We start from the raw sequence: 26,291 nt of genomic DNA, 5'->3' as shown, positions 1-26,291 counted from the left end.
TTAAACTCGGCCTAGTTCACAGGCCTATGTCACTACCTACGCATCGTAGCAAAAGCAGACAAAACTACAAAACCCTATTCTTTGACTTGGTGGGGAGTCATTAATATTACCATGCAATTCAATTTCCCATTTGCTATTAACAAAGAGCTAGCCAAACAAAATAAAGGTGATGCAAAAGAAAGAAAAACTGTGGGCTTGGCTAGATGGTGAGTTTCTCTACCTAGCAACAAAGTTACAAAACCATTGATGGACACGCACTATCGTGGCTGGGCAGTACCCTTTGCTTTATGCCAATTATGAGACAAAGAAGCTGCATTTGCATTGACGTTTGTTCTCTTTTAACATGCATGACCTATAGCATTCCACTTTATGCTCTCTGTGGCGAGTAATATAGCGAGCACTGTATGCGGTTTCTATTATGCACAGAGTCCGCTCATCCATGGGCGCAATGCAGCGGCGTGACTCTTCACCCAATGGTTGGTATGTTAAAAAGAGTGGGATGCGGAGGCCAGTCTGACGATGAAAAGGAGATGCTGCAGAGAATTTGAACACAAGGCACTTGCAGAGGCTGCAGACACAAAAGACCTACCATTGGCAACTTGGGCAATCCATCTTTTTAGCTCTCAAAGAGAGTTCTTGCGTTGAGGAATGAATACACGTTTCGTCTTTGAGATTTGAGCTTTAAGCGCATGTGCATAATGCACCATCTTGTTGCTTGCATCGAGGCAGCACATTTTCCTAAACCGACTGCAATCTTTCTTCGCAGAAAACGTGCCTCGTCTCTCTCTCTCTCGTCTTGGCGTTTTTGATGTGTTAAATTAGTGGTCGGTCCCCACGAATGGAAAGAGAGAATAGGAAAAATACACGTCTCAATGGTTCAGAGAGAGAGAGAGGGATTTACTATAAAGAAATATATAGAACCATGGTGAGGGCACGGTCCAGAGGGCAACCAATTGCCTTACAAGCCTGAGAAACGAGAGAAATATATACTGAAAAGGATCTTATGCTTTGTTATATGACGACCGAGGACCAAACTCAGTCCTAGACGTCCAACTGATGCATCTGAATGGTTAGGATTAATCGGCATCAAAGTGAGAATGTGAACAGTGAACTAATCCTGGCCATTGGTTGAACGGTTAAGATTGAATGTAGATTGGACCCGATTTCCATTCTTGAGCAATACCCAAAGTCAAACTAGAATTGATGCTCAACATCTCCGCTTTCTTCCTCATGCTTCTTGGAGCTTTCCTATGGCAGCCTGACAAAAAGCACTGAGACGGATGTAACAGACAAAAGTTGCATGAAACGTTCTTTGGTAACCACAAGACAAGGGCTATACACGGTTTTTCTAATAATAGGTCGTTAAATCATCTTCTTTTTTTTTGGAACTAGGGGCGTGAGTGGTGTTAAGATAGACGCCTAATTAGAAGGATCCCTTTTTTGGAAACATGATCTCTTCCTAACGGTCATCGTCTATCTCTATCATGTTATCCTCTTCTCTTAGAAAGTTTCTTTTTTCTGCCTCTGTCTCATGTATTATAAATATCTTGTACTTCTCATTAGTTGGTAACCGAATATATCAAAATAGCTTCCCGTGGATGTAGGTTGTATAGCCGAACCATGTAAAACCATGTGTTGATTGTGTCTTCCTTTTCTGTGGGCGTCTACAAATCGTAACATCTCTGGCAGGTACACCAGGTAAATTGTAACCCGATGCTGCATGGAAATCGTGACATAGCGAGTCTAGAAATAGCTACATGGCTTTGTCTGTGAATCGTGACATAGTGATTCCTATAAATCGTTAACAAGGGTAGCAGTCACAACATATAAATCGCTACATGAGACTGTGTACAAATCGTGACATGGTATCAGAGCGTATGATCTGGGCAGAGTGATTGTTGTTCTTCAATCTCAAATCAGCAGCCTTTATTCTGCATCTATGGCCAGTGATAAGAGTAGCTCAACAAAAATTGGGACTCAGGAGCATAACCCTAGTTTGAAGATTACTACAACCCTCCTCAACGGAAGCAACTATCTGCCATGATCCAAGGCAGCTACTCTCTTTCTGAGTGGCAAAGGAACGCTTGACCACATCACAGGTAAAACTCTCAAACCTGATGTGACTGATGCCACATATGATGATTGGTAATCTACCGATCATCATATGGCTTGGCTTCTGAATTCTATGAAAACAAGCATAGCAAAAGGCTTTTTAATTATTGAATCTACTATGGACCTATAAAGTGCCCTAAAAGATCTTTATGGACAACAAAATAATGTTGCTAGAATCTATCAACTCCAACAACAAATAGCCCAACTCCAAAAAGGAGATAAGTCATTCCATAGTTATTTGAACACCCTAAGAAGAATATGGGATAGGCGTAGTTATTATCGCCCCATCACCAATGATGTCAACATGTTGAAACAACGACAGGAGAAAGATAAAGTGTTTAGAATTCTCGCTGGATTAGGTCAAGAGTATGAGAACATTTGTAGTCAAATCTTGATGACTAGTACGTCTTTTTCATTAAACATCATCTGCTCTATAATTCAAAGAGAAGAAACTCGCAAAACTGTTATGGGGTCTCAATAAAAAAAATGAAGATGAGACCCATGATAGAATTGCTTATACAACCTCAAATTTGTGTGGTCATAAATTTGAAAGCACCAATTATCAAAATCGGAGCAAACCAAAGTTTAAGTGTAGTCACTGTAAGAAGACTGGTCACACCAGAGATCGATGTTGGGAGATTTATGGAAAACCCATAAGAGAAAAAAATGAAAAAGGACGTCTAGCTGCCAATATGGATGACCTTACCAAGCTTCTTCAGCAACTTACTCGATCAAATCTGGCCATATTAGCTTCAAACCATCAGCAAGAAAATAAAGAAGAAACTCCAAGTACTCCTCTAGCCTATAATGTTATGTCATACTCCAACAAATGGATTCTTGATTCTGGAGCCACAAACCACATGACTGCCCTGGGATCCAATAATCTGGTCTGCATTGCTAATGATGCACTTGTGCCAATTCAAGGGATTGGTCATGCCACCTTCTTTGAAGGAAAGGCTAAGAAAGATGTACTTCTATTGCCCAACTTCCCTACCAATCTTATTTCTATGAGCAAAATAACCAAGTCATGTAATTGCTTGGCTATTTTTTTGGCTAATCAAGTTGTGTTTCAGGATATCCAAAGCAAGAGGGTGATTGGTAAAGGACAAGAGCATAATGGACTAAATGTCCTAAAAAATAACCCTATGAGTTTTCATGTGCAGAAACCAAGTAACTCCCACAGACTATGACATCGAAGACTTGGTCATGCCTCTGACAAAATCTTGAATATTATGTTTCCATCATTAGTTAGCGACAATACTTCCTACGATGCATGTCAATATGCAAAGCAAACAAGAAACCCCTTTAACATGTCTGAAAGTCGATGCAATAAAATTTTTGATCTTGTTCACTCAAATGTTTGGGGGGCAGCCTCCACCGCTTCTTACTTAGGATTTAAATGTTTCACTACCTTTATTGATGATCACTCTCGTGCCATGTTGATTATTTTTCTAAAAAATAAAAGTGAAGTCTTAAAAGCATTTAAGAATTTTTGCTCCATGGTTCAGACTCAATTCAGTGTCAAAGTTAGAAGGTTAGGATCTGATAATGGTGAGGAGTATATAAGTGAGGCTTTTAAAGAGTATATGGTTCAAGAAGGTATCCTTCCTCAAAGCACCTATGCTGGCACACCACAACAGAATGGCATTGCTGAAAGGAAAAATTGGCAACTCCTCAATGTTGCTCATGCTCTCATGTTTCAAAGAAATGTTCCCAAAGAATTTTGGAATGAGGTTGTGTCTACTGCTGCATATATTCTCAACCAGATACCAAGCTCTGTTATTGAAAACCAAACTCCCATGAAGTTGATATAAGGTAGGGAAATGTCTTTAGCCCATCTTAGAATTTTCGGGTGCAAGTGTTTTGTTCATATCCAAGAAGGCCAACAAAGCAAATTAGATAAACACGCCATCAAATGTATTCTTTTGGGCTACTCCACCATTAAGAAAGGTTTTAAATGTTATGATCCAAAAGACAAAAAACTCTACACATCTAGAGATGTACAATTCTTAAAAAATGAGACTTACTTTCAAAAAGAGAAAGGGGATGAAATTCAGGGGGAGCATGTAGTGAAGAAAGATGTTGTTCTTCCTGTAGTCGACAATCTAGAATCAAATAACCAAGAAAATGTTGATGAAGGACCAGATCGTGCAGAAAGCTTAAAAAAATATAATGATCAAGTTGATGAGCAACCTTGCAGGTCATATCGAACTACTCGAGCTCCTACACATCTACGGGATTTTTATACCTACCTGATAAGAAGGCCAGACGACCACCCTATTGAAAATTATGTTGATTTTTTAAAGGTCTCGAACAATTACTTTGCTTTCCTTAGCAAAATATATTCTCAAAGTGAGTCACAAAACTTCTCAGAAGCTGAAAAGATCCAAACTGGAAAAATGCTATGAAAGAGGAATTGGCTGCTCTTGAAAAAAATAGTACTTGGGATATCGTGCACTTGCCTCCAGAAAAAAACTTGTAGGGTGCAAATGGATCTACAAAATCAAATATTACAGTGATGGGCCAGTAGAAAGATATAAAGCCAGAGTGGTTGCTAAAGGCTATACCCAGGTGGAAGGCGTGGACTATGATGAAATGTTTGCCCCAGTTGCAAAGTTGAGTTCTATACAGAGTCTTCTCTTCGTGGTCGCAAACAAGAAGTGGAAAACACATCAGCTTGACATAAAAAATGTTTTTCTTTATGGCAACCTTATTGAAGAAGTTTACGTGGAGATTCCTCAAGGCCTTGAATGCTCAGGTAAAAATCTGGTATGTAAACTGAAAAAGTTGTTGTATGGCCTAATACAATTTCCTCGAGCGTGATTTGCCAAACTTAGTGACGCTCTTGTCGCATTTGAGTTTGCTAAAAGTGAAGCAGATCATTCAATGTTTGTCACAAAACAAAACAACAAGACCATTGTTGCCTTAGTCTATGTGGATGACATAATTCTTACCGGTGATGATGACTCCTTAATTTCAAAACTCAAGGAGTATCTTCATAAAAAAATTGAAATTAAAGACTTGGCGATATTAAGATACTTTTTGGAAATTGAAGTAGCACACTCTGAACGAGGGATATTTATATGTCAACGAAAATATACATTGGATCTCTTAAAAAAAAATAGGAATATTGGGTTGCAAACCATCTGAAACTCCCATCGAGGTCAATCACAAGTTAAGACAGGACGTTGGAGAACTCATTAAGGATATCTCAAGCTTCCAGAGATTGATTGGTAAGCTCATTTATTTGATTGTAACTCAACCAGATATAACGTATGCCATTAATGTTATTAGCCAATATATGCATTCTCCCCAAACTCCACACTTAGAAACTGCTCATAGAATTCTGAGGTATCTAAAGTCTACTCCTGGTAAAGGAATTCTCATGGGTAGAAATGAGGATCTCAGTATTGTTGGATACAGTGATGCTGACTAGGTTGGAGACATAAATGACAGATGATCTAGTATAGGCTATTATACTATGGTTGGAAAAAATCTTGTTACATGGAGAAGTAAAAAGCAAAGCATAGTAGTCCATTCAAGTATCAAGGCAGAATACAGAGTGATTGTCTCAACAACATGTGAGTTAGTGTGCATAAAGCAACTGCTCCGGGACATAAGAATCAAAGTTACAGAGCCAATGCAAATGAGATGTGACAACCAAGCGGCAATTCACATTGGAGCAAATCCAGTATTTCACAAGAGTACTAAACACATCGAGGTGGATTGCCACATCGTCAGAGAGAAGGTTCAAAGCAAGGTTATATCAACCCCATTTGTCGGAAGCAATGAGCAGCTAACAGATATTCTTACTAAATCCCTGGGAAATGTCAAATTCGCAGAAATATGCAACAAGTTGGGGCTCACTGATATTAGCTCCTCAACTTGAGGGGTAGTGTTAAGATAGACGCCTAATTAGAAGGATCCCTTTTTTGGAAAGATGATCTCCTCCTAACGGTTGTCGTCTATCTCTATCGTGTTATCCTCTTCTCTTAGAAAGTTTCTTTTTTCTGCCTTGGTCTCATGTATTATAAATATTATGTATTAGTTGGTAAGCAAATATATCAAAACAACTTCCCCTGGATGTAGGTTGTATAGCCGAACCACGTAAAACCATGTGTTGATTGTGTCTTCCTTTTCTGTGGGCGTCTACAAATCGTAACATCTCTGGCAGGTACACCAGGTAAATCGTAACCCGATGCTACATGGAAATCATGACATAGCGAGTCCAGAAATTGCTACATGGCTTTGCCTGTGAATCGTGACATATAACAATTCCTATAAATCGTAACAAGGGCAGCAGTTGCAACGCATAAATCGCTACATGAGACTGTGTACAAATCATGACAAGTGGGTTAGACCAGGGTACGCTTTTTAACACTTGCTTCCTTGCCTTCTGCTTCACGTATCCATGTCGTTTCCTGGTAACTATGATCCAACTTCCAAGTCCTACTAGGCTTAAAGCGAGGTCCCATGTCACAAATATCTTCGACAAGAATATTTTGGCTATGATTACATTTGGACACTAATAAAAAATTATGTTTTTTCTTGAAAAATCTTGGGACAATCACATCAATATTTATCTAGAAATTTATCCACATGTTTTTATGTTATTGATATATATTTGTTTTGACAAACGTAATGTTCAAGTTGAAAAAACACCTTTAGGATCAAATCCTGATCAAGAGACTTCTCCATTATATTGTAAAGAACTTGGCAGAGCAAATGTGTACCAAAATAGTTCTATTGATGACAGTCTGTAAGCAAGTGATCTCAATTAAGGATATAATGTGTTTGAGAAAAGATAAAATGTCGTTCTCAAATCAGGATTTTCATCAACTATTTCCAGTATTGGCGTCCAGAATTTCTTATCTAGCTCAATTTTGGATGTTGCATAATCATAGCACAATTAACGACCAAGTTCACGCACACACTTTTTTTGAGGGAATATCAGGTGCAATGTGATTGCACACTTTAAGTGTGCTGCTGCACCTAATCACCCACCATCTTTGGGATACGGCATGTTAGCTGTGGGGCACAACCAGCAGATGATGGGTGATCAGGTACAACATCACACTTAAAATGTGAAATCACACTACACCTCATCTCAATTCCTTTTTTATGGATTGGGAATACCTGCTTATTGTTCCTCATGCAACTTAATTGGAGCAATAACCTTCTCCTAGACGGAGCTCTACAGGCTGCAACTTTATTTACATCAGGTAGTCAAATACTATTGATAGCATCAGCCTCTGGGTAACGTATTCCATGACTAGATGGGTAAAAGGTTGGAAAAATATTGAATTGGCAGTATTCGGTTTCTTCACTTGTGTTTTAATATGTGTAAACGGATTTAGCATATATATATAAAAAAAAGATATAATTTAAAAAAAGAAAAAAAATGTAAAAAAAAACTGTTTAAAACATAAATATCGAGAAAAAAATCTCATGATACAATTTATATTTCCTGCACAATTTATATTTCCTGTCTATAAAAAAACAAAATATATAAAAAATAGATATAAAAAAAAAACTAAAACTATTTATCGATCCACACATTTACATTTTTTAAACAACAAGAAGGTACAACAAATTCAACACATGAATCTAATCATCACCAAGATTATGTGTGTTATCTTCTTCATTGTCTCGATCTGCCCCTTCAGCTCCTTTACGTTGATTATCTCCAGCAACCTACAAGAGAAAAAAAAATGTTAGTATTGATAAACAAAATATAATGAAATAAATTATATGCAATGCACCTAAGTTAAGGCAATCAAAGTAACATAAAATCTAACAACATGCAACAAATCACATGAAACTTTTATACCTAAGAGCCACCTGCAGATGAAGTTCCCCTATTCTGAAAAAAATTGCACAACTCATTACAGACAACATCAGAAATTGTTTCATGTAAATAGTCATGCATTGTGTCCTTAACGAGCTGGCATAGACCATCCCAAGAATTAGGAGGGTCAATTGGATGCTTGGAGCTGATGTTGACGGAAGAACTCTGTGAGCCATGACTGGAGGAAGCAACGACTGGTGAGGTATTTATATTACTCCTAAACTCGAACACACGACCCTTTTTGGGTTCACCTGTTGTCGTCACCCATGCTGTAGGATCAAATAATGGATGCTGAGTAGAGTTATCGTCATATCGCTCTACCATCTGTTGCTCATATGACTCCTACAAAGTAATGATTACAGTATGAATTAATAATTAAGAATTACAATGTTTATGATAACTTGCATATTACAATGTTTATTAATACAATAAATACATACCGTTGTCGTTCTCCCCTTCTCTTATATAAACTCTCCTGTGGTCTTACATTTATGTGTTTCAACAAACACATCCTTGTATGGCACAATCCCTCTTTTTTCTGCTTCTTGAGAAGTTAAATGATAAAAGAATTATTTAACAGGTTTGCAACAATACTTATAAAATTGACAATATATATTGATGAGTTATTATTTTCTTCAGGTGGCTCTCAAAAGTCCTAGATCCACCTGTGTGTAGATGGGAATCGGGCATTTTTGCTCAATTTTGTGCAGCCTTCGCTGAGCGGTTTCGAAATTCATGCCCCGCCCACTCGTCACACATTGCATCATAAACACTGACCTGATAGTATGAGGTTCATGGCCCTTTCACTGCAGTGGATCATCTATCCCGCCAGATATTTTTCTTGTTGCAGTGTTCATATTGTGCGGCATGCCTGCAAATAGATTGGCAGCCACCTTCTGTCACACCTTTCTTGTATCATGTTCCTCCATCGTAGTCGTGAAGCGATTTGAAGCCTATAAATATTTTCATAAAGTTATTAGACATGACTATAACAAAAAATTAAATATGAAACACATTAACTATGAAAAACGATTGTATACCATAAATAAGGACCACAATCTGTCCAACACCTCCTTTGGGTACTCTTTCCATTGAGCGATCGGTCCTGGTACATGTTGAAGTAGTGAATTCTTAATATATTGTATTACTTCTTATGGCTCGAGCCTCGCGTTGCACATGAATTGGTAAACACTAACTATTAATATACAATATTTATAAGATAAGTAATAAGTGAAAATGAATTACTTACAATCGATTATCAATATACACTATTTGAATGAGTCTTCTTGCGTCAGACTAAGAAGACCCTGCATCATGTGTTGGCTCGTGACTTGTATGAATAGCTGGTGTAGGTGGGTCATGTATAGACGAAACATCATCTGTAGAAAAATGCGTTAGAAATTCTCCAAATACACATTTAAACTAATCAAGTATATAATTAGTTAAACTTATATACTTATCAAAGCAGCCTGTGAAGATGAAGGCTGAGAGTGACTACCATTGGGTGATCGACCACTGTAACATCCACGAATCATATTCTAACAAATAAAAAATGTCATGCAATACATTCAAATAAATCAAAGCATTCACATCAAGTATTGCAATACATTCAAACCATTCAAACACGTTACAATATATTCAAATCATAACTCTATACGTATCGAAATTACATAATCAAAGAATAAAAAATATCATGCAATACATTCAAACATTACAATACCTTCAAATCATTCAAATCATTGCAATATATTTCAATATATTCAAATAATTTAAATCATTCATAAAATGTCATGCAATACATTCAAATAATTCAAATCATTCACATCAAGTATTGCAATACATTCAAATCATTCAAACACGTTATAATACATTCAAATCATAACTCTATACGTATCGAAGATACATAATCAAAGAATAAAAAATGTCATGCAATACCTTCAAACATTGCAATACCTTCAAATCATTGCAATACATTTTAATATATTCAAATAATTCAAATCATTCACATCAAGTATTGTAATACATTCAAATCATTCAAACACGTTACAATACATTCAAATTATAACTTTATATGTATCAAAGATACATAATCAAAGAATAAAAAATGTCATGCAATAGAGGTTTGTATTACAAGATTTTGCTCACTAGCTCAAGAATTCTTCCTTATCACTTGTTTGACTTTTATATTTTTTTTATTCTTCTTCTTCTTCTTCTTCTTCTTCTTCTTCTTCTTCTTTCATTGTCTGCTCATTCATTTGGTATATCATTTGGATCGCATTCTTCCATGAATGTTCTATCGACCAATGGAGATATGACATGCATACTATGCGCGACATCATGACCATAAGAGAAGTCATACATATCATCTGATTGATAGTAATCACTCTCTTTAGTTAACTTGTCTTCCTGTAACTGATCATACTCAGGATATAGTTTGGACTTCACCTTGCAAACTGTGCACCATTCATTTCTATCTGACTTCTTTGTACTCGGATATGAAGTATAGTAAACTTGTTGAGCTTGCGAGGCTAATACGAATGGTTCATATGTTCCAAAACTTGATTTATGATTCACTTCCACAATGCCTGAGGCTTTGTCGACTCTTGTTGTAGTTAGACCAAACCAATGACACTTGAATAAAGTTACCCTATTATTTATGTTTAAGTCAACTTCATTATTTTCTCTATAACATTATAGTAATTATGCTCATTTTTATCGTAGTTACTACCCTTGACACACATGTCACTATTCATCGTTGATTTGTTTAGACCGTAGTCTTTTGTATGGAATCGATAACCATTTATGATGTACCGTTGTAACATTGCACAATTTTGGTCGGACCATTTTGTAAATCACATATTCCTTGATCTTTAACATCACCATGGCGGACCTACAAACACAAACAATGATTGTGATCACGACTAATTAAGTAACTTATTGTTGTTTACACGGAGATAATTTATGTCATCGTCCTTACTAACTCTTTTAACCATTCCACAAACTTAATTTCACGTTCTTTTTGTACTTCTGCATAAGTGAGATATGAAAGTTCTATTCACAACTCCAAATCCAATTGTTTGCACTTAACAAATACTTATATTACCAAATAATGTATGCACGTATAAAACATAAATGGATTTAGATTTGTGTTGCATCTACATATACTTACTCGATATATGGGTTGATCGTTGAGAAATTAAAAAAGATATAGATTTGTGTTGCGTCTTGCTCTCGATCTGCCAAGTGTCTTGATCGGCAACTGCCAAATGCATGCCCAAGTAGTTGAAATATCAACAGTTTGTCAGCTACAATAAATTATTCTTTATCATCGTTACGAGGTGGGCATGTGTAACATGTTGGAATGTGAGGTTCAATGTACATAGATAAGAAATTTAAAATCTCTTCTAAAGTGTATGCCTCACAAATAGAGTCATCTACTCTTGCTTTATTCTGAACCTTTTTTTTTTAGGTCAAATTTGCATCTGTCAAAAATATACATCTCGGATTACATTAAATTTCTCAATAGCATTGAAGAGACAAATATAAAAAAACATATATCTATCAAATGGGTACATCCATCGATATTGCACAGGACCACCAACCCTTAGTTCATATAGAAAATGTATGATCAAATGTTCCATAACATCGAAAAATGCTGGCGAAAATCTTCTCTAGCTGACAAATAGTAGTAACAACAGAATCCTCGAGATTTTTTACCTTATATACTATGACTTCTGATACACACAATGTTGTAAAAAATCTACTCAACTCAGATCGTACCCTCCATATAGGTTTGTCTAACATATCATGGAATGCTAGGGGTATCAATCGTTGCATAAAGATATGACAATCATGGCTTTTCAACCCATATAATTGTCTCTTATTGATCTTTATAGCCCGAGTAATGTTAGAGACATATCCATCTGAAAATCTCAATTACCTCAACCATTGACATACCTGCTTTATTTAATCTGGTCCAAGCACGTACCATTGACATTAGCAATGTTAGTGACGGGTTGGCGTTGGCTTAGCATCGAATTTAGGTTGTCACTAATCCTCAGATTTCTTGTGGTGTATATATATATATATATATATATATATATATATATATATATATATATATATATATATATATATATATATATATATATATATATATATATATATATACCACCTTTTATTTCTTAAAGCTAATGGTTCCACACATGTCGTGAAACCTTATCTCATCTCCAGCCAATGCCCAGCCAAACGTGGAAGGCATCAACCACCTCAAGAAAACGGTTCCACGAATATCGTGGGACCTCATCCTCTACTAATTCAGCCAGCTCAAGAAAACAGTCTCACGATATCGTGGGACCGGATCTCCATCCAACTAACGCAATCCAGGATTGTGTTCAACAATTTCGAGTTTCATATTTTGTAAAAGTAAAAAATATAAAAAATGTAAAGTCTCATCTATAACTATATTGTATTTTAATCCATCAGACAATGAATGAAAAGGGTTATTTTTCTTTTTAGAATTTGCTCTTCAACCATCCTTGTTAATGGATCTGCATATGTTTACATCTGCCATGGCCGCTCGTCCTGTACCTCTGCTCAGACGCTACTCCCTGCGGCTATGCTGCTGTTTGGGAAAAATTTTGTCTCTTCCCAAATATGCTTGGTTTTCTTCATCTCCATGACACTCTTGGCTGATAACAATGGTGGGAGTACGTCAATAAATGTTTAGAACCCAAGCAGAGATGCAGACTCATCTACATATTATATTCATCATTCTAATAATCCCGATCTTTTGGTGTTAGCCCAATTGAATGGAGACAATTATTCAATGTGAAAGAGATCTTAACAATGACATTAAGTGAGAAAGAATAAGTACAGATTCGTAGATGAGAGCCTCTCTCAACCATCTTCGTCTTTCTCTTACTAAATGCAATGTAGTCATTGTAATGACATGATCTTATCATGGCTGTTGAATGCATTAACAAATGGGTAATGTCGCTTATATGTTTCACTTGAAGAAGTTGATTACGGAGCATTGACAAGAGCAATCATCTTTTGACATATTTTAGTAACCTAAAAGCTTTATGAAACAAACTTGCATCCTATTCGGCATCTCTGTGTGCACACTTAGTAAGGAACAAAGCATGCCCAGCAACAAAAGAAAGTAATTAAGTTTTTCATGATACTAAATGAAAGTTTTGCCGGCATTCAAAGTCAAATCCTTGTCATTCAACCCTTACTCAATATTAGTAAGGCCACGGCCCTTTTAAGAGAAAAACAAAGTTTACTCCAGCCCTTAAGTAGTATTGTAAACAGCAGTGTTGTGAGAGGCGTACGCCTCAGTACCTGAAGCGTACGCCTCAGAGGCGAGGCGCACGCTCAAGGTACTGAGGCGTGCTGTGATGCGCAAATTGCCGGTGGATCCACCTACTGAAGCCTTCCTTCATCCCCAAGTCTTCCTCCTCCGCCCGATTTGTCGGCTGTGCTAACCCCAAGTGCCGGTGGATACACCGCCAGGTGCCGGCCAGCTGCTCCACCACCGCTCCCTGCCTCCCCTCCCACCGCTTCACTTTCATACCAGTTGTGAGAGGCGTACGCCTCAGTACCTGAGGCGTACGCCTCAGAGGCGAGGCGCAGGCTCAACGCCTAGCTTCGCCTCATCGCATTTAACAACCTTGGTAAACAGTCAGATGACCCAAGAAAGTATTGTATATTACAGTCTAAGAGGGTAAAATGACCAGTGAAACCTAAGAATAACGTGCATTAGCTTAAGAGGTGAATTTTTTTTTTTTTTGATAGAGTGACTTACCACAAGAGGTGAAGTTTAAGAAGCACCGATTAATTAATTAAATCCAAGTATAGAAGAATTATTGTATGAACTTAATTTACAAGACAACATTTTTATTGAAATTCTGAAAGGTTGCCATGTCTTTTTAAAAGATATTTCTTCAAGCATGAAATTAACTTCAAGCATTCGTTTGACAGTTTAAATGAAAAGTTTAGTCTTGCAATGATTCTTCAAACAGTCGCTTTTTTTTTAAATATGGGTACCTAATTGAAAGTTTTCCAAAAAAAAAAAATCAAGTCTTCTAAGACTTATGTCCCTTGCCTAGCCAAAAAGACCAATGCACGTTTCTCAAAACGAGATGCTATATATGATTTTTTTAGTAGGAGAAACCGCCCAAAGGCGAGACCTTAGAGAGTTGCCAAGCATCGGCTTAAACATGAGGGTGACACTTATGGGATTTGAACCTAGACTGCTTGTCAAATGATGATCTAAGCCCCATCCCACTATGCCAAATCGCTTGGGTCTCGCTATATGAATATTGTTGGATGATAAGACATACCTAAATAAAGATATGGAGTCAGCTACACTGTTTTTTTCTTCTTTTATAGGGCATAACCGCGTAACAGCCGTCCATGATTTCTACTACAGGTGCAGTTTGCCATGTAATGTTAAAACCCAAAAGGGAATGGAAGTTTGTTGATGTATTTATTTGTTTGGCTTTGAGCTTTGTAATCTGTGGGCTCTTTCTCTTTCATTTCTTGTTTGGCATATTGCACCACTTTTTGAGTTCGAGAAAAAAACAACTGTTATGGTTCGAACATTCCTAATTAATGCAGGTTGAGATTTGCCATGTTGATTGTGAAGTTACTTCAGTATCTGTAGTGTAAAACTCTTTCATGACTAAGGATGCAACTGGGTCGCATTCAGGATGAAGGTTTTGCAATTTTTGGTTGTTTCCTATCTGATTTCAATCCAAATATGTATGCATTTAGTTGTTCCAGATCCGAAACCGTTTGCATCAGGGCAGCCTTCTTTGCCCGTGAGGAAAGTCTCTCCGTTGAACTGAAAAAGTAATTTTTAAACTGCCCACAAGGTCGACTTGGGCTCATCTGTCCGAGCCCATTCAAGGCTTACAATCCCATATTTTTTTTTCTTTTTTGGATAATCCAAAGAAACCCCACAATCACCGACAGTACATTGGACTCCTGTTGGTAAAAACCCTTGAGGTCCCCTCTGCCCACCGGGCAGTACACCAGCTGGCCTTCGGTTGGTAAAATTAACCATCGTGGGTCCCTTCTGTCCACCAGGTAGTACACCCAGCTTCAACCTTCATTTTTAAGTTTCAAGAACAGGGGCCCATCATTTGAAATAAGATGGGTTCCATCATACATTCAATCCTAACCATCCAATCAATGTGGTTGGATGGCTAGGATTGCATGTATGATGGAACTCATCAATAGAATCCGCTTCGGAGTTTCAAACTTGTGAGGTTGCATCAACTTGGTGACATTCACAAATCGGCCCTACCGTGCTTGTGGTGGGAATATCAAACCCACCTTCACGTAAAAGTGCAATCACTCTGGCTCCATGCATCAGTCCCCACCGTGATAAACAATTATGAGCACCATGGGCTAAGAAAAGACCATGGGGGTTCAGAGATTCAAACTCCTCTCTCACGTCAATATATCCTTCAAAACAAAATGTCACGTAATACTAACTTTCCTCGGAAACCTAACTTCACGAAAAGACCATTACTTGGAAGTACAGCTCCTCGTGACGAGTGGGCGCCATCTCTGTGTAGCCCATCAGACGCCCCCTGAGCCCTTCTCTTCTCATCTCATCTCACCAGATCCGTATCTCTTCTCTCTCTTCTCTTCTGTCGCTGCCCAATGGGACGATTCTTTCGTTTCTTGCATCCCAACCATCAAACACGGCAAAAAAAGGAAACCCACCAAAACCAAAAAAAAAAAAAAGAGAAAGTCACAACATAATACATGAAAATCAGGAACTTTATTATGTTAAGTATGAGCCATTTAAGTGAGTATACATTCTGCACTCTGCACCCTCTTCGGTTTTCCACATTCCACCTCAAAAATGGAAGTAAGGAAAAAAAAACTTGAGCGCTGAATGCAAATCCCGTCTGTACAAGCGCCTCTGTCTCTCTCTCTCTCAATCCCTGCCTTCTTGGATCGTGTCGAGCCTGGTCCGAGTTCGCCTACCGCACCCACCCGGCCTATTTCCCACCGAGCCGAAGTCGAGCCCGCCATCGCCGTCGTCGTCCGCGAACACGGCGTAGCCCTTCCGGCTGAGCGCAGAGCTCGCCTTGGCAGCGAGAGCGACCATCTCAGCCAACTGGAGCGGGCGGTGGAGGGAGCTCAGCGGGAGCACGAAGTAGAGTTGGCCGGGTTGGAGCTCCTCGTCGGCGCCTACAGCTGAGACGAGGCCGTCGAAGTCCATAGCATCCGAGTGGCAGATAAAGCAAGCAGGCACCCGCCGCAGGGCGTGCGACGCCTTCACCGGCGACGCGAACTCCTGCAGGTCGCCGTCCGGCAGCACCAGCTTCGCAGTCCCGTGAAACCGATGGTCTCCCCTGGCCGACGAGGACGCCACGGAGGCCCCGTTCGAGCAGCACGAGCCCATGTCGACTACCACCACTCACACGTGCAATGCGATGAGACCAAGCCCTCCCACTCGTGCGTCTTCGTCTTCCTTAGACGGACTAGTCTGTTCGTGAGGAATGAATGAATGAATGGAGGGAAAGGGGGTTATATAGAGGAGAAGGCAGCGATACATGAGTTGCCACGTGTGGTGGGGAGGGAAGTCGATGTATGTGGATTCGTCGGTGTAAAAGGAATTAAGGGTTCTTTTTTCTGTATGACGAAAATACCCATTTGGCTTGACGTGCTTTCTTGGGTTTTTTTTTTTGGATTATTAGGGGTTGAAAGGTCATTCTGTAGGGTAAGTCCGGCGACGGCTGCAGTGGCCATCTGTGTGTGTGAGAGAGAGAGAGAGAGACGTTGGGTCAAGGGGTTGGGCGGGATGCCAGCCTGGAATTAACGGAGCACAGCGTGTATTCAAAACAATAATGGACAACAGCAGAGAGAGAGAGAGAGCGACAGAGAAGGGGACTGATGTCGACATAATAGGCTGCCACGTGTCATAAAAAGGTTGAAACGGGATCAGTACCATTCGGATCGTGGTAGATCCGAACATAGATTTAAATTTCTTTATGGTTCCAATGTGGATTTACGTATTTCGTTTTTAAATCGCCTGAACGTACATTTAGAGTTGAAGTAGATTGGATATCGTGTAGTGGAATCCGCATCTGAAAATTTATATGATAATATTTTGTAAGAAACGTCAAGATGTTCCTGACGAATCAGATCATATAAGACTGAATCTGATCCAAAGACAAGATCGGATCGTATCTTTTAAGATCCATATCTGAGAGTGATTTATCAGATCTGGACAGGAGGTCCGACGACTTCGACCTAACCGTATCCGTTGTGACTCTGATCCAAAAACTTGTTTGGGGTCCTGTTTTTAAGATCCATATCAGAGAACAACTTATAGAATTTGGGCAGGAGCTGCGACCTAATCTTGCTCGTTTTGATCCCTTCCATTCACGAGTACACCTGGGATCCATTCTCACTTGGATAGGTACAGTTCAGATCATGATATATCCGAAGCAAAAATTAAATTTAAAAAAGAAAAACAAACATTATCTTTTAGATTCAAGTGAGTGAAGTTTGAATTTAGCTGTGAAATTTATATAATAAGCCTACCAAGAAAGCGTTGGAAACAAAAGTGTAAAATTTGCAAACAAATCCAATTTGATCTGGATCCATACACAAATCCCACAACACATTTTTTTTCTGGATCCAAAGACAAGTCTAAAATGTCGAATTTTTAAGTCCAAATGCACATTTGAATCTTATTTTCTGGATTTATATAAAAAATACTTTATTACATGTGGATAGGAAGTCTGAATCTTTTCCACTTTCACCATTCTAGAAAACTCTCTCTCAGATGTAACGCTTTGTTCATGATTTTGAAATTCAATGTAATCGGATTAATTGAAACTTGGTGATACTTAATGGGATTATTAATGAATAACAATCTCTAATCCATCAAATCGCGTCATTGTCCTGAATTGAATAATTGTTTTATCCATACCCCCATCGAAAATTTCCATTTCTCACCACGACCAAGAATCCATAGGGCATGTTTGAAAGCCAGAAAAAAGTCTTACGAGAGAAGAAAGTTTTGCCTATGAGATATTTTGATACGAGAAGTTTTTCAAAAGAATTTTTTTCACTTGTTTGTATAGCATGAGAAAAACTTTCATAGAAAAATATGAAAAAGTGAGAGAGATCACCTCTTTCGTTTCTTTTCCTTTACCCTTTTTTTATACTGTCTCCTCATCCACAAACTCACCGCCACTGTCACCGTCGGAGTTCTCCGGATGGAGGCTGCATCGTCAATGGAGATGAGAGCCATGAGATAGAGGGAAGTGGGAGATAGAAGAGAGGTCGGACAGCAACAGGAAGGAGAGAGGTCGGGAATGGGTGATGGGTCACCAGATTTGAGTTGTTGCCGGTGGTGAGATGGATGGTGGTGGTGATAGTGAGATGGTGATGGTGAGTGGTGGTGAAATCGGTGATAGAGAGTATAAAAATAAATTTTCACTTGGCATGGGGGACGTGGTGAGATGGGTGATGGATAGTATAAAAATAATTTTTTTTTGGTAGAAAACATTCCTTCATGGGGGAGGTGAAAGAATGTTTCCTATCAAAAAGTATATTGTTTATAAAAAAAATCTTTCAGTTAAAAAGTCTCATTTGGAAGGGTCAGAAAATCTATAAGAATTTCTATTTTGTATCACTTTTCCTACATCTTTCTCGCTTTCAAAGTGCCCTTAGAATTTACCAACCGGCGCTCAGGTTGTCTGGTTCGAGCAGTAAAACTAAAAAGACTTGGTCTGGCTCAGCCTGCCATACTTACGGTCGCCGTGCCGGCAGTAAAACTAAAAAGCTAGGACCCTTGCCTCCGGGACTTATGCTATGCCTAGTGGAGCGACGCCCACAGGAATTGAACCTTGACTGTGCCCGTCTATCAGCCAAGGCCCCCACCCCACTACGCCAAACCCCCTTGGGGCAACCCAAAACTGACTAGCTATAGTTTTTTTTTTTTTTTTAGGCATGACCAGTCATTTTCCGGCCATCCACTGGTTGGGAAATGGCCTAGACAGAAAATGATCGTTTTATTTTTAGTTTTTGGTGACCAAAACATTAAAACCAGGTTTTGGTCACCCAAATAGCCTCAAAAGGCTTGGTTTTTAGGCAATTTGTCATCCAAAATGAACCTTATGACGTTGCTTTGGATCCAGTTCTTATCCTAATCCGGTTTGAGATCTCGTGGACTATAACAACCGTACCTGGACATCAAAGTATGGTCTTGTCAAACCTTCGATCCGTCAACTCGGATGACCCATCAGTACAGCCCCTCTCGCTTTCTTTCAATGTGCTGGCACTGCACATGATGGTACATGCAATCATTTTGCCATTAAATTTTTTCACAAGTTTATAACTTGTTAAAAAAAATTGATTAATGAATTACCATAATAACTTAAAGCGTGATCAAGTTTGTAATTCTAAAAAAATGATTGTGTTCGTACCACAAAAATAATGTGTTTTTTTAAAACAATTGTAATTTTGAGAATCTGCCCATGCTCAAAACTTTTCAGTTGTTAAATGACTTTGTCACCCACATGCAAATTTTATTGAACATGCGATCTTCTTTCTCAAATACCCAAATATGTGATTTTTTTTTGTTGTATTTGTTAATTTTGTTTCGCACATTTGTAAATATCTTGCAAGCTTTTGTGAATGTCCTGACCTTCGAACAAAAATATCTCTACACATTTGTGAATGTCTTCTTGGTTGTACCCCTTATGCAAATTTTAGTAAAACGTGTTTGTTGAAAAAAACATACCTCAAAAACGCAATGAGCATTTAGCAATTCTTCAAATTAAAGCACAATGGACATTTAACAACATTTTAAAAGCACCACTAAAGCCTTCAACGATGCTTCGAAAGCTTAACGAGCCTTTAGCAATACTTTAAAAGTGCTGCTAAAGCCTTTAGTGCCCCTTTGAAAGCATATATTTGAGAGTAAAATCATAAAATACAATAGGACACACACATATTTATGGAGAAAAATCACATCTTTGAGAAGACATTCACATATTCTCATATTTTGAGAGGAAAATTCGCAAATGTATGGTGATGACTAAACATGCTTGGACTTCAACCATCTGGTCCTGCCAAAAACATGGTTTACATACATGTTTGAATCGTAGTGAGAATGAGGGAGTTCATGATCTTGGTCAAACTTCAAGTTATAGAAGTTAATAACAGTGGTGAAATCGTTGGAGTTCATGAACTTGGTCAAGCTTGGCAAAACGGCCTAAGTTTGTATGATAGCACATTTTCTAAACAATGCTAGAAAGATTGGACTAGTCATGTCGAGATGTTAAAGGTATGGGGTTGATGATATCGATTACATTCATATGATCAGTCAATTCACTATTAAAAAAACGTTGGAGTTCATGAACTTGGTCACTTTTTGCAATACAGCCAAATCTGCCACATCGGTCAAGTGAGAAATAGGTCATGTTTAGAAATGGTAAAGTGATAAAAAATCCACATTGAGTGAGAAATTTGAACATTCCTGATCCTATGCAAACTAAAGAAAAATCTTTTATATGAATTTTCTTTTTAGAAGCTACTTCCTATTCATGGCCATGAGAGAAACTTTTCATTTGGTGGAAAGGTTCCTTTCATATCAAACCTAGGGCACATTACGGTCCAACAGGCCTGACCCAGCCCCAGGCCTTGTGAGAACTTGACCAGACTCTTGTCATGTTTGGACCGGACCCATGTCTTAATGTGCTGGATTTCAACTGGGTTGGGTCGGTCCCATTAAACCCGACTAGGACATGGGTTGTACTTCATTGAGTTTTCACTTTGCTCCTACCTGAAGCCCGGCCCATTTATCAGTTGAGCCGGGTCGGGCTAGACTCTTATCAGTCTCAAGCTGCACTAGGCATCCCCAAACCCGCACATCTCGGGTCAGTTACCGGACTACCCTTTGGGTACCCGACTCCATGTCCACGGTCCACCCTACCCAGTTTTTCAACAAACCAGATTCGAGTTGATGTGTACTCCATCTCTAAGCCAAGTCGGTTTTGAGTCCATCCTGATCCAACCCATTTTCAGGCACAAAGGCAGACTTTTCATATGGTAAAGTATCCAGCCCTAATTGGCCCCACCCTATAGTGGTAAAACCGGGAGAGTGTACCCAAGCCCTGACCATATCTGCTGTAGGGTCCTGGTCATTAAAAAAGAAAAACTAGTATATTTTTAGTTAAATACTCATGGTTACTGTAAAAATTTAGGGTTCAAGTGAAAAAACATTGAGGACTGGGACCATGCCCATCACAGTCAATGAGTTGTGGCTTGCAGGTGCAGATGAGGACCCTTTACCATCCAAACATAGGGACAAGTCCGAATGAGAAAGCTGTGGACCCACACGGATCCGAATAGCACACAACTTCTCAACCATTTAGTGATGCTAAGAACACAGCTTGGTAAGGGGTCCATGCAGATAGTTTGCACCATCCTGTCTCCACCAAAACTTATAATAGGTTACGAGAGTCTTCTTAATCATCCTAATATGAGCCACAAATTCTTCTGTTTAAGTACATTTGGGTCCAAACATGCATATGGGTGCCTAAGTGTGTTCTAGAAAGTGTCTTTGTCTTTGAATGAGGTGCCACCTCTTAGATTATCATATCCATTCAGGATGGGGTCCAGGCTGATATCGGGCCGACCCAGTGCAGCCTGACCTGCCAAAAGCCTGACACCGCCCTTGTTAGGTTCAGGCTGGGCCTAGGACTTTTCAGGCCGAGTTGGGTTATGTCGGATCAGGCCCTTTTAAACTTTATTATTATCGTGTGGGTTTGGACTGCATTGAAGTGGCTCTTTAATTACCTCTACCCACAACCCAGCCCATTTTATGATTGGGCTGAGATAAGCCTGACATCTATTGGGCTTGGGACTGCTGTGACAGCCCAAACCCAGCTCATCTCGGGTCAGGTACGTACCTGACGCAATGTACAGGATCAGGTGTAATGTGATGGAACACCTTTCAGTGTGCTGCTGCACCTGATTACCCTCCAAAATCCATGTTTGGAATACAGCCTGTCAGCTGTGGGACCCAACAACTGATGGTGAATGATCAGGTGGAGCTGCACGCCAAAAGTGTGAAATCACATTGCATCTGATCTTCCCTGCTGAGTCACCCACTTGGTCATGGCAAGCATTGGAATGTTCAGATCTATATTCGTCTTGGGATCACACCCTTGACAACTATGGAGCAGGATTGAGGGATCGGTCCACTTTCCCAGGGTTTACCATTATAGGGTGAGGCTCATTAAGGCTCAATCCTGGTCGAGGCCTCCTCACATTTATATTTAGAAAAAAAAAAGGGAGCCATGTCTTTGAAGTATTGAGGCTTGTATGTTGATGGATCAAGTATTGCCAAAATTAAACGTTTATTTTTTGAGCCCCTGTGACAAATTTTGTGGGTCCTTCACTCCAGGGCCTCAAGAAACTTGCAACATGCCCATAGGTGATATGATGCTCTCATATTACTCCACATTGAGAATATATATATATATATATATATATATATATATATATATATATACACACGAAAGGTATCATCGGACCCTCTTTTTTCAGACAAAAGTTGAATGTGCGGCCTTGTGCTGCGCATACTTTTTTTTTAAATTTTAAGATAAATCTGTCGCTAAAGACCTAGTTTCTGCCATGGTTTTGACCACGCTAAGCGTTGCTGATTGCATGGTGCACAAGTTTCCGAAAATCATCAGATGATACACCTTGTTAATATTTTCAAATACCCCTCAAACTTTTTTGGCCTAATTCATCTGCACACCAAACATTTCTAACTTGGAAAATGCCCACCAAAATTTTTACTCAAATGACCCCAATCATAAATTAATGTTGGGCTATTCTTGGGTTAACCTAATTGTAAAGTTATCATTTTACACATGTAACTAGGGAAATAAAATTACTAATAAGGCTATCATCTTAATGTATTTAACTAACAAAAAATTGCATACAATAATACTTAAACCATTGACCACTCTAACCACTACACCATAAAGCAGCTCATTGTTAATTAATTTTTGAAAAATAACTATATAATTAGATAGTGATAAGCCAATCAACCCAACAATTACTCGACCCACTAAAATCTAATCATACAAATGTGATCTACATGCTTAATTTTATAGGAATAGACTCTTGAATCTTTCGATTATGACACATAGTAGGTTTTTATGAGATTTAAAAATCGATGGTCTACAATTTTCAAAAATAGTTAATGCTTAAACAATCATGGTTTTTTTTTATCAAAAAGCATAATTCAAGTGACATTTTCTAACACATTAACCATGTTGAACACATCTAAAAGATTAGATTTGCAAAAAACACCCTGAAAACCCTCAATTCTTCAAAACAATGTCTTTTAAATCTACATTCATTCATTTCATTCAATTTGCAAATTTCAATTCCAATTCATAGAAATCAATTTTCTCAAAAAAATTTAAGATTACTCAGAAATCGATTTTCTCAAAACTCTGAGCTTTCAAGTGGTATTTCAAGTATTTCTCAACTTCAAATCATGATTAACCAAGTCATAATATTTTCAATTTCAAAGTCTAAATTCATACAAATCAAGTTTTTCCCAAAATCATTCGAAAACCTTATTTACTGGTGATAGGCTTAAAATGTGTTAGGCAGCTACCACTTTTCCCAAATCTATATAGGCTCAAAATTTACTGGATTAAGTTGTCAGATCTAAATAGAAACCTTAAAGCTCGCATAGTTACTATCATAACAATAGCTAATTGATCTTGATTCTTAAATTAGTACAACTTTTGTCAACTATATATAACCACATCGACCTTTTGGGTTAAATGAAAATGCATTTAGTTTGTGTTCAAATATTTATCATATCATCGAGGAACCATACAGGCCCAATTGCATTATAGTGGGTAGAGTAATTGTTGGTTTGATTGGCTTATCATAATTTAAATATATAATTTTGTTTCAAAAAACAATAAACATCAAGTTTTATGGTGTAGTGGTTAGAATTGTGGTTTTTGTTAGGGAGGTCAATGGCTCAAGTATCATTGTAAGTAATAATTGTTTTGTTAAATACATTCACTTGATAACCCTACACACGTAAAGATAATCTAGTAATTTTATTTTTCTAGTTATAGGGGTAAAATAGTAACTTCATAGCATGAGTTAGGTTAACCCAAAAACAACCAAATGTTAGTTTATAATTAGGGTCATATGATTAACCCAAGTAAAAATTTTGATAGGTATTTGTAAAGTCTGAAATGTTTGGTGTGCGAATAAAATTTTTTTCTATAATATATAGGGAGGAGAGATAGAGAGGGAGAGAGGTTTCGTTTCCAAGTATCTTATTCCAAATGTTTGTATGATGGCAGCCAAAGAACAAACTCAGAGAAATATGGAACCAAATGCCACGTTTAACTTTGGAATACAACAGCATGTCAACTGTAACCCCCATTCACCATTTTGAACAATCCCCATTACCTAAAAGAAAAAGAAGCTAAGCTACCATTATGCAGACATAAGGGATCCAATCACCCCAGCAATGATAGCCGTTGGATCGCCAAGAACAGCCGATATAATGAATTGGATGGCCAACCCAGCCATCTCACAACACTTCCTCACTTTCCCCCCCTTACTCCTGTGGTGATTTTGAAGTGTGCCCCTAAGGCTAGGAATCCTAGTGTACAGCTCCATGCTCCTCTTACCATTGGAGTAGTATATGTCTTGCCAATTCTCAGCCAGCATCTCCTTCACACATGACACGTGCAAGTGGTACTTCTTACATGTGCTCCGGTACGACCAGCTCGGACCCTTGCGACCACACCGGTGACACGGTGACGAAACCTTCTTGTAGAGGTAGAGCTTGACCTCGCCATCGTCTAGAATGTGTGGGAGGTTGTAGCAACAAGGGTGCAGGTCAAACCCGCACAGCCTGCAGTGGTACACAAAGCCTAGCACATCCTTGCCACATGCATTGCAATAGCGCATGCAGTTGCCCGGTGACTTTGTGAAGAATTGGAAGTTGCATTTGGGGTAGAAGGGGTGAGAAATAGACTGACTAGGGACTGCACAACACTTGTGGAGGTCAAAGTCACAAAGCTCACACTTGTACCTGCACCCAATGCCAGGCTCCTTGCATCCATCACACCTGAAGGGCACCTCTTTGTACTCAAACTTTAGCTTGTGTTGAGGGTGGCTCAAGTGAGTAATCTCTTTGTTGTAGATCATGATGGAGAGAATGAGCTAAACCAGCATGGGGATGAACATGTGTGCATAAATAGAGAGAGAGAGAGAGGATAAGGATAAGAGTAGGAATACCCTTTCAGAGAATAGTGTCGTTTTTAATAGCCATTTGCTTATTTCATGCAACAAGAGAATAAAATGGATGAGAATATCTTTAGAGGAAATAAATTCAACGAAATAGGCCACTAAACAAATGGGGCTTAGGGAATAAGTCAGTCAGCATTTTTGCTTTTTGAAGGGATGGTGGTGGTATTTTGGATGAGTTGTCCTCGTACGTGTACATGTGCATCCTTGTCTAGGCAAAAGCAACGGCCTATCATTGGTATCACATGTTCTAAAAGTAAGTAAATAAGAATATATATAGATATAGATAGAGATAGAGAGAGAGAGAGAGAGGGAAGGGGAACCGTATAATGAATATCCAAAATCTACAACCAAACAGTTTTCCTTCTCCAATGCTTAAGCATCTCATCTCTGGGACCTCATGTATTTATTTTTTATAATTTATTTAGTAACAAATATGCTTTACATGAAGACTTTAAGAAATATAGACGTTTTCTAAATGTGAAAAATCGATGTCTCACAATGTGCTTAAAACTTTATAGTACAAAGTATTGTAGGCCATTGATTGTTAGCACTTTAAAAAATGCATCTAAACATAAAAAAATCATAATCCAAAACATGTTAGCTCATTAAATAATGATAAAAATCTAATATATAAAGATCAATCGACAAAAAACTCGATCGTTAGAAAAAGAACACCGTCGATTATCTGAGCCTTATTTACAATTAAGCCTACAAAAATCCTATTTATGTATTAGAATCACATGATTCAAGAACTAATCCCTTTAAAACCAAGCATGTAGATCACACTTGTATGGTCAGGTTTAAAGAAAAATGAAAAAAATCATGAACATCTAGGTTCACACTCTAGTTTTCATATTTAGACTTCTCATATTCTAGTGGATATATATATAGGGAGAGAGAGAAGGTGTGAGTGTGAACTACGTGTAAAAGGAGATTTTTAGATGTTTCTTGTTTTTCTTTTTAATTTGACAGTACAAAT

The 26,291-nt window shown here is 38.4% G+C and overlaps 2 protein-coding genes across 2 annotated transcripts; both read right to left on the bottom strand.

The window, feature by feature from the left end:
• Positions 1–15,736: 15,736 nt before the first annotated feature.
• LOC149847924 (uncharacterized) lies at positions 15,737–16,474 on the bottom strand. Its single transcript, XM_090009733.1, has one exon. The coding sequence runs from the start codon at positions 16,386–16,388 to the stop codon at positions 15,918–15,920; it is 471 nt and encodes a 156-aa protein (XP_089865859.1). The 5' UTR covers positions 16,389–16,474; the 3' UTR covers positions 15,737–15,917.
• Positions 16,475–24,477: 8,003 nt separating this feature from the next.
• LOC149847923 (protein VACUOLELESS GAMETOPHYTES-like) lies at positions 24,478–25,210 on the bottom strand. Its single transcript, XM_090009726.1, has one exon. The coding sequence runs from the start codon at positions 25,208–25,210 to the stop codon at positions 24,491–24,493; it is 720 nt and encodes a 239-aa protein (XP_089865852.1). The 3' UTR covers positions 24,478–24,490.
• Between the last annotated feature and the right edge of the window lie 1,081 nt (positions 25,211–26,291).

Source organism: Nuphar pumila, chromosome 1 (genome assembly GCF_984573655.1).
Source record: "Nuphar pumila chromosome 1, dmNupPumi1.hap1.1, whole genome shotgun sequence".
Lineage (NCBI taxonomy): Eukaryota > Viridiplantae > Streptophyta > Magnoliopsida > Nymphaeales > Nymphaeaceae > Nuphar > Nuphar pumila.
The sequence above is the reverse complement of the archived record's forward strand: the minus strand, read 5'-3'. Positions and strand labels throughout refer to the sequence as shown.

Coding starts and splice junctions, on each gene's coding strand:
- LOC149847924 (XM_090009733.1), bottom strand. CDS start 16,388: ATGGGCTCGTGCTGCTCGAACGGGGCCTCCGTGGCGTCCTCGTCGGCC.
- LOC149847923 (XM_090009726.1), bottom strand. CDS start 25,210: ATGATCTACAACAAAGAGATTACTCACTTGAGCCACCCTCAACACAAG.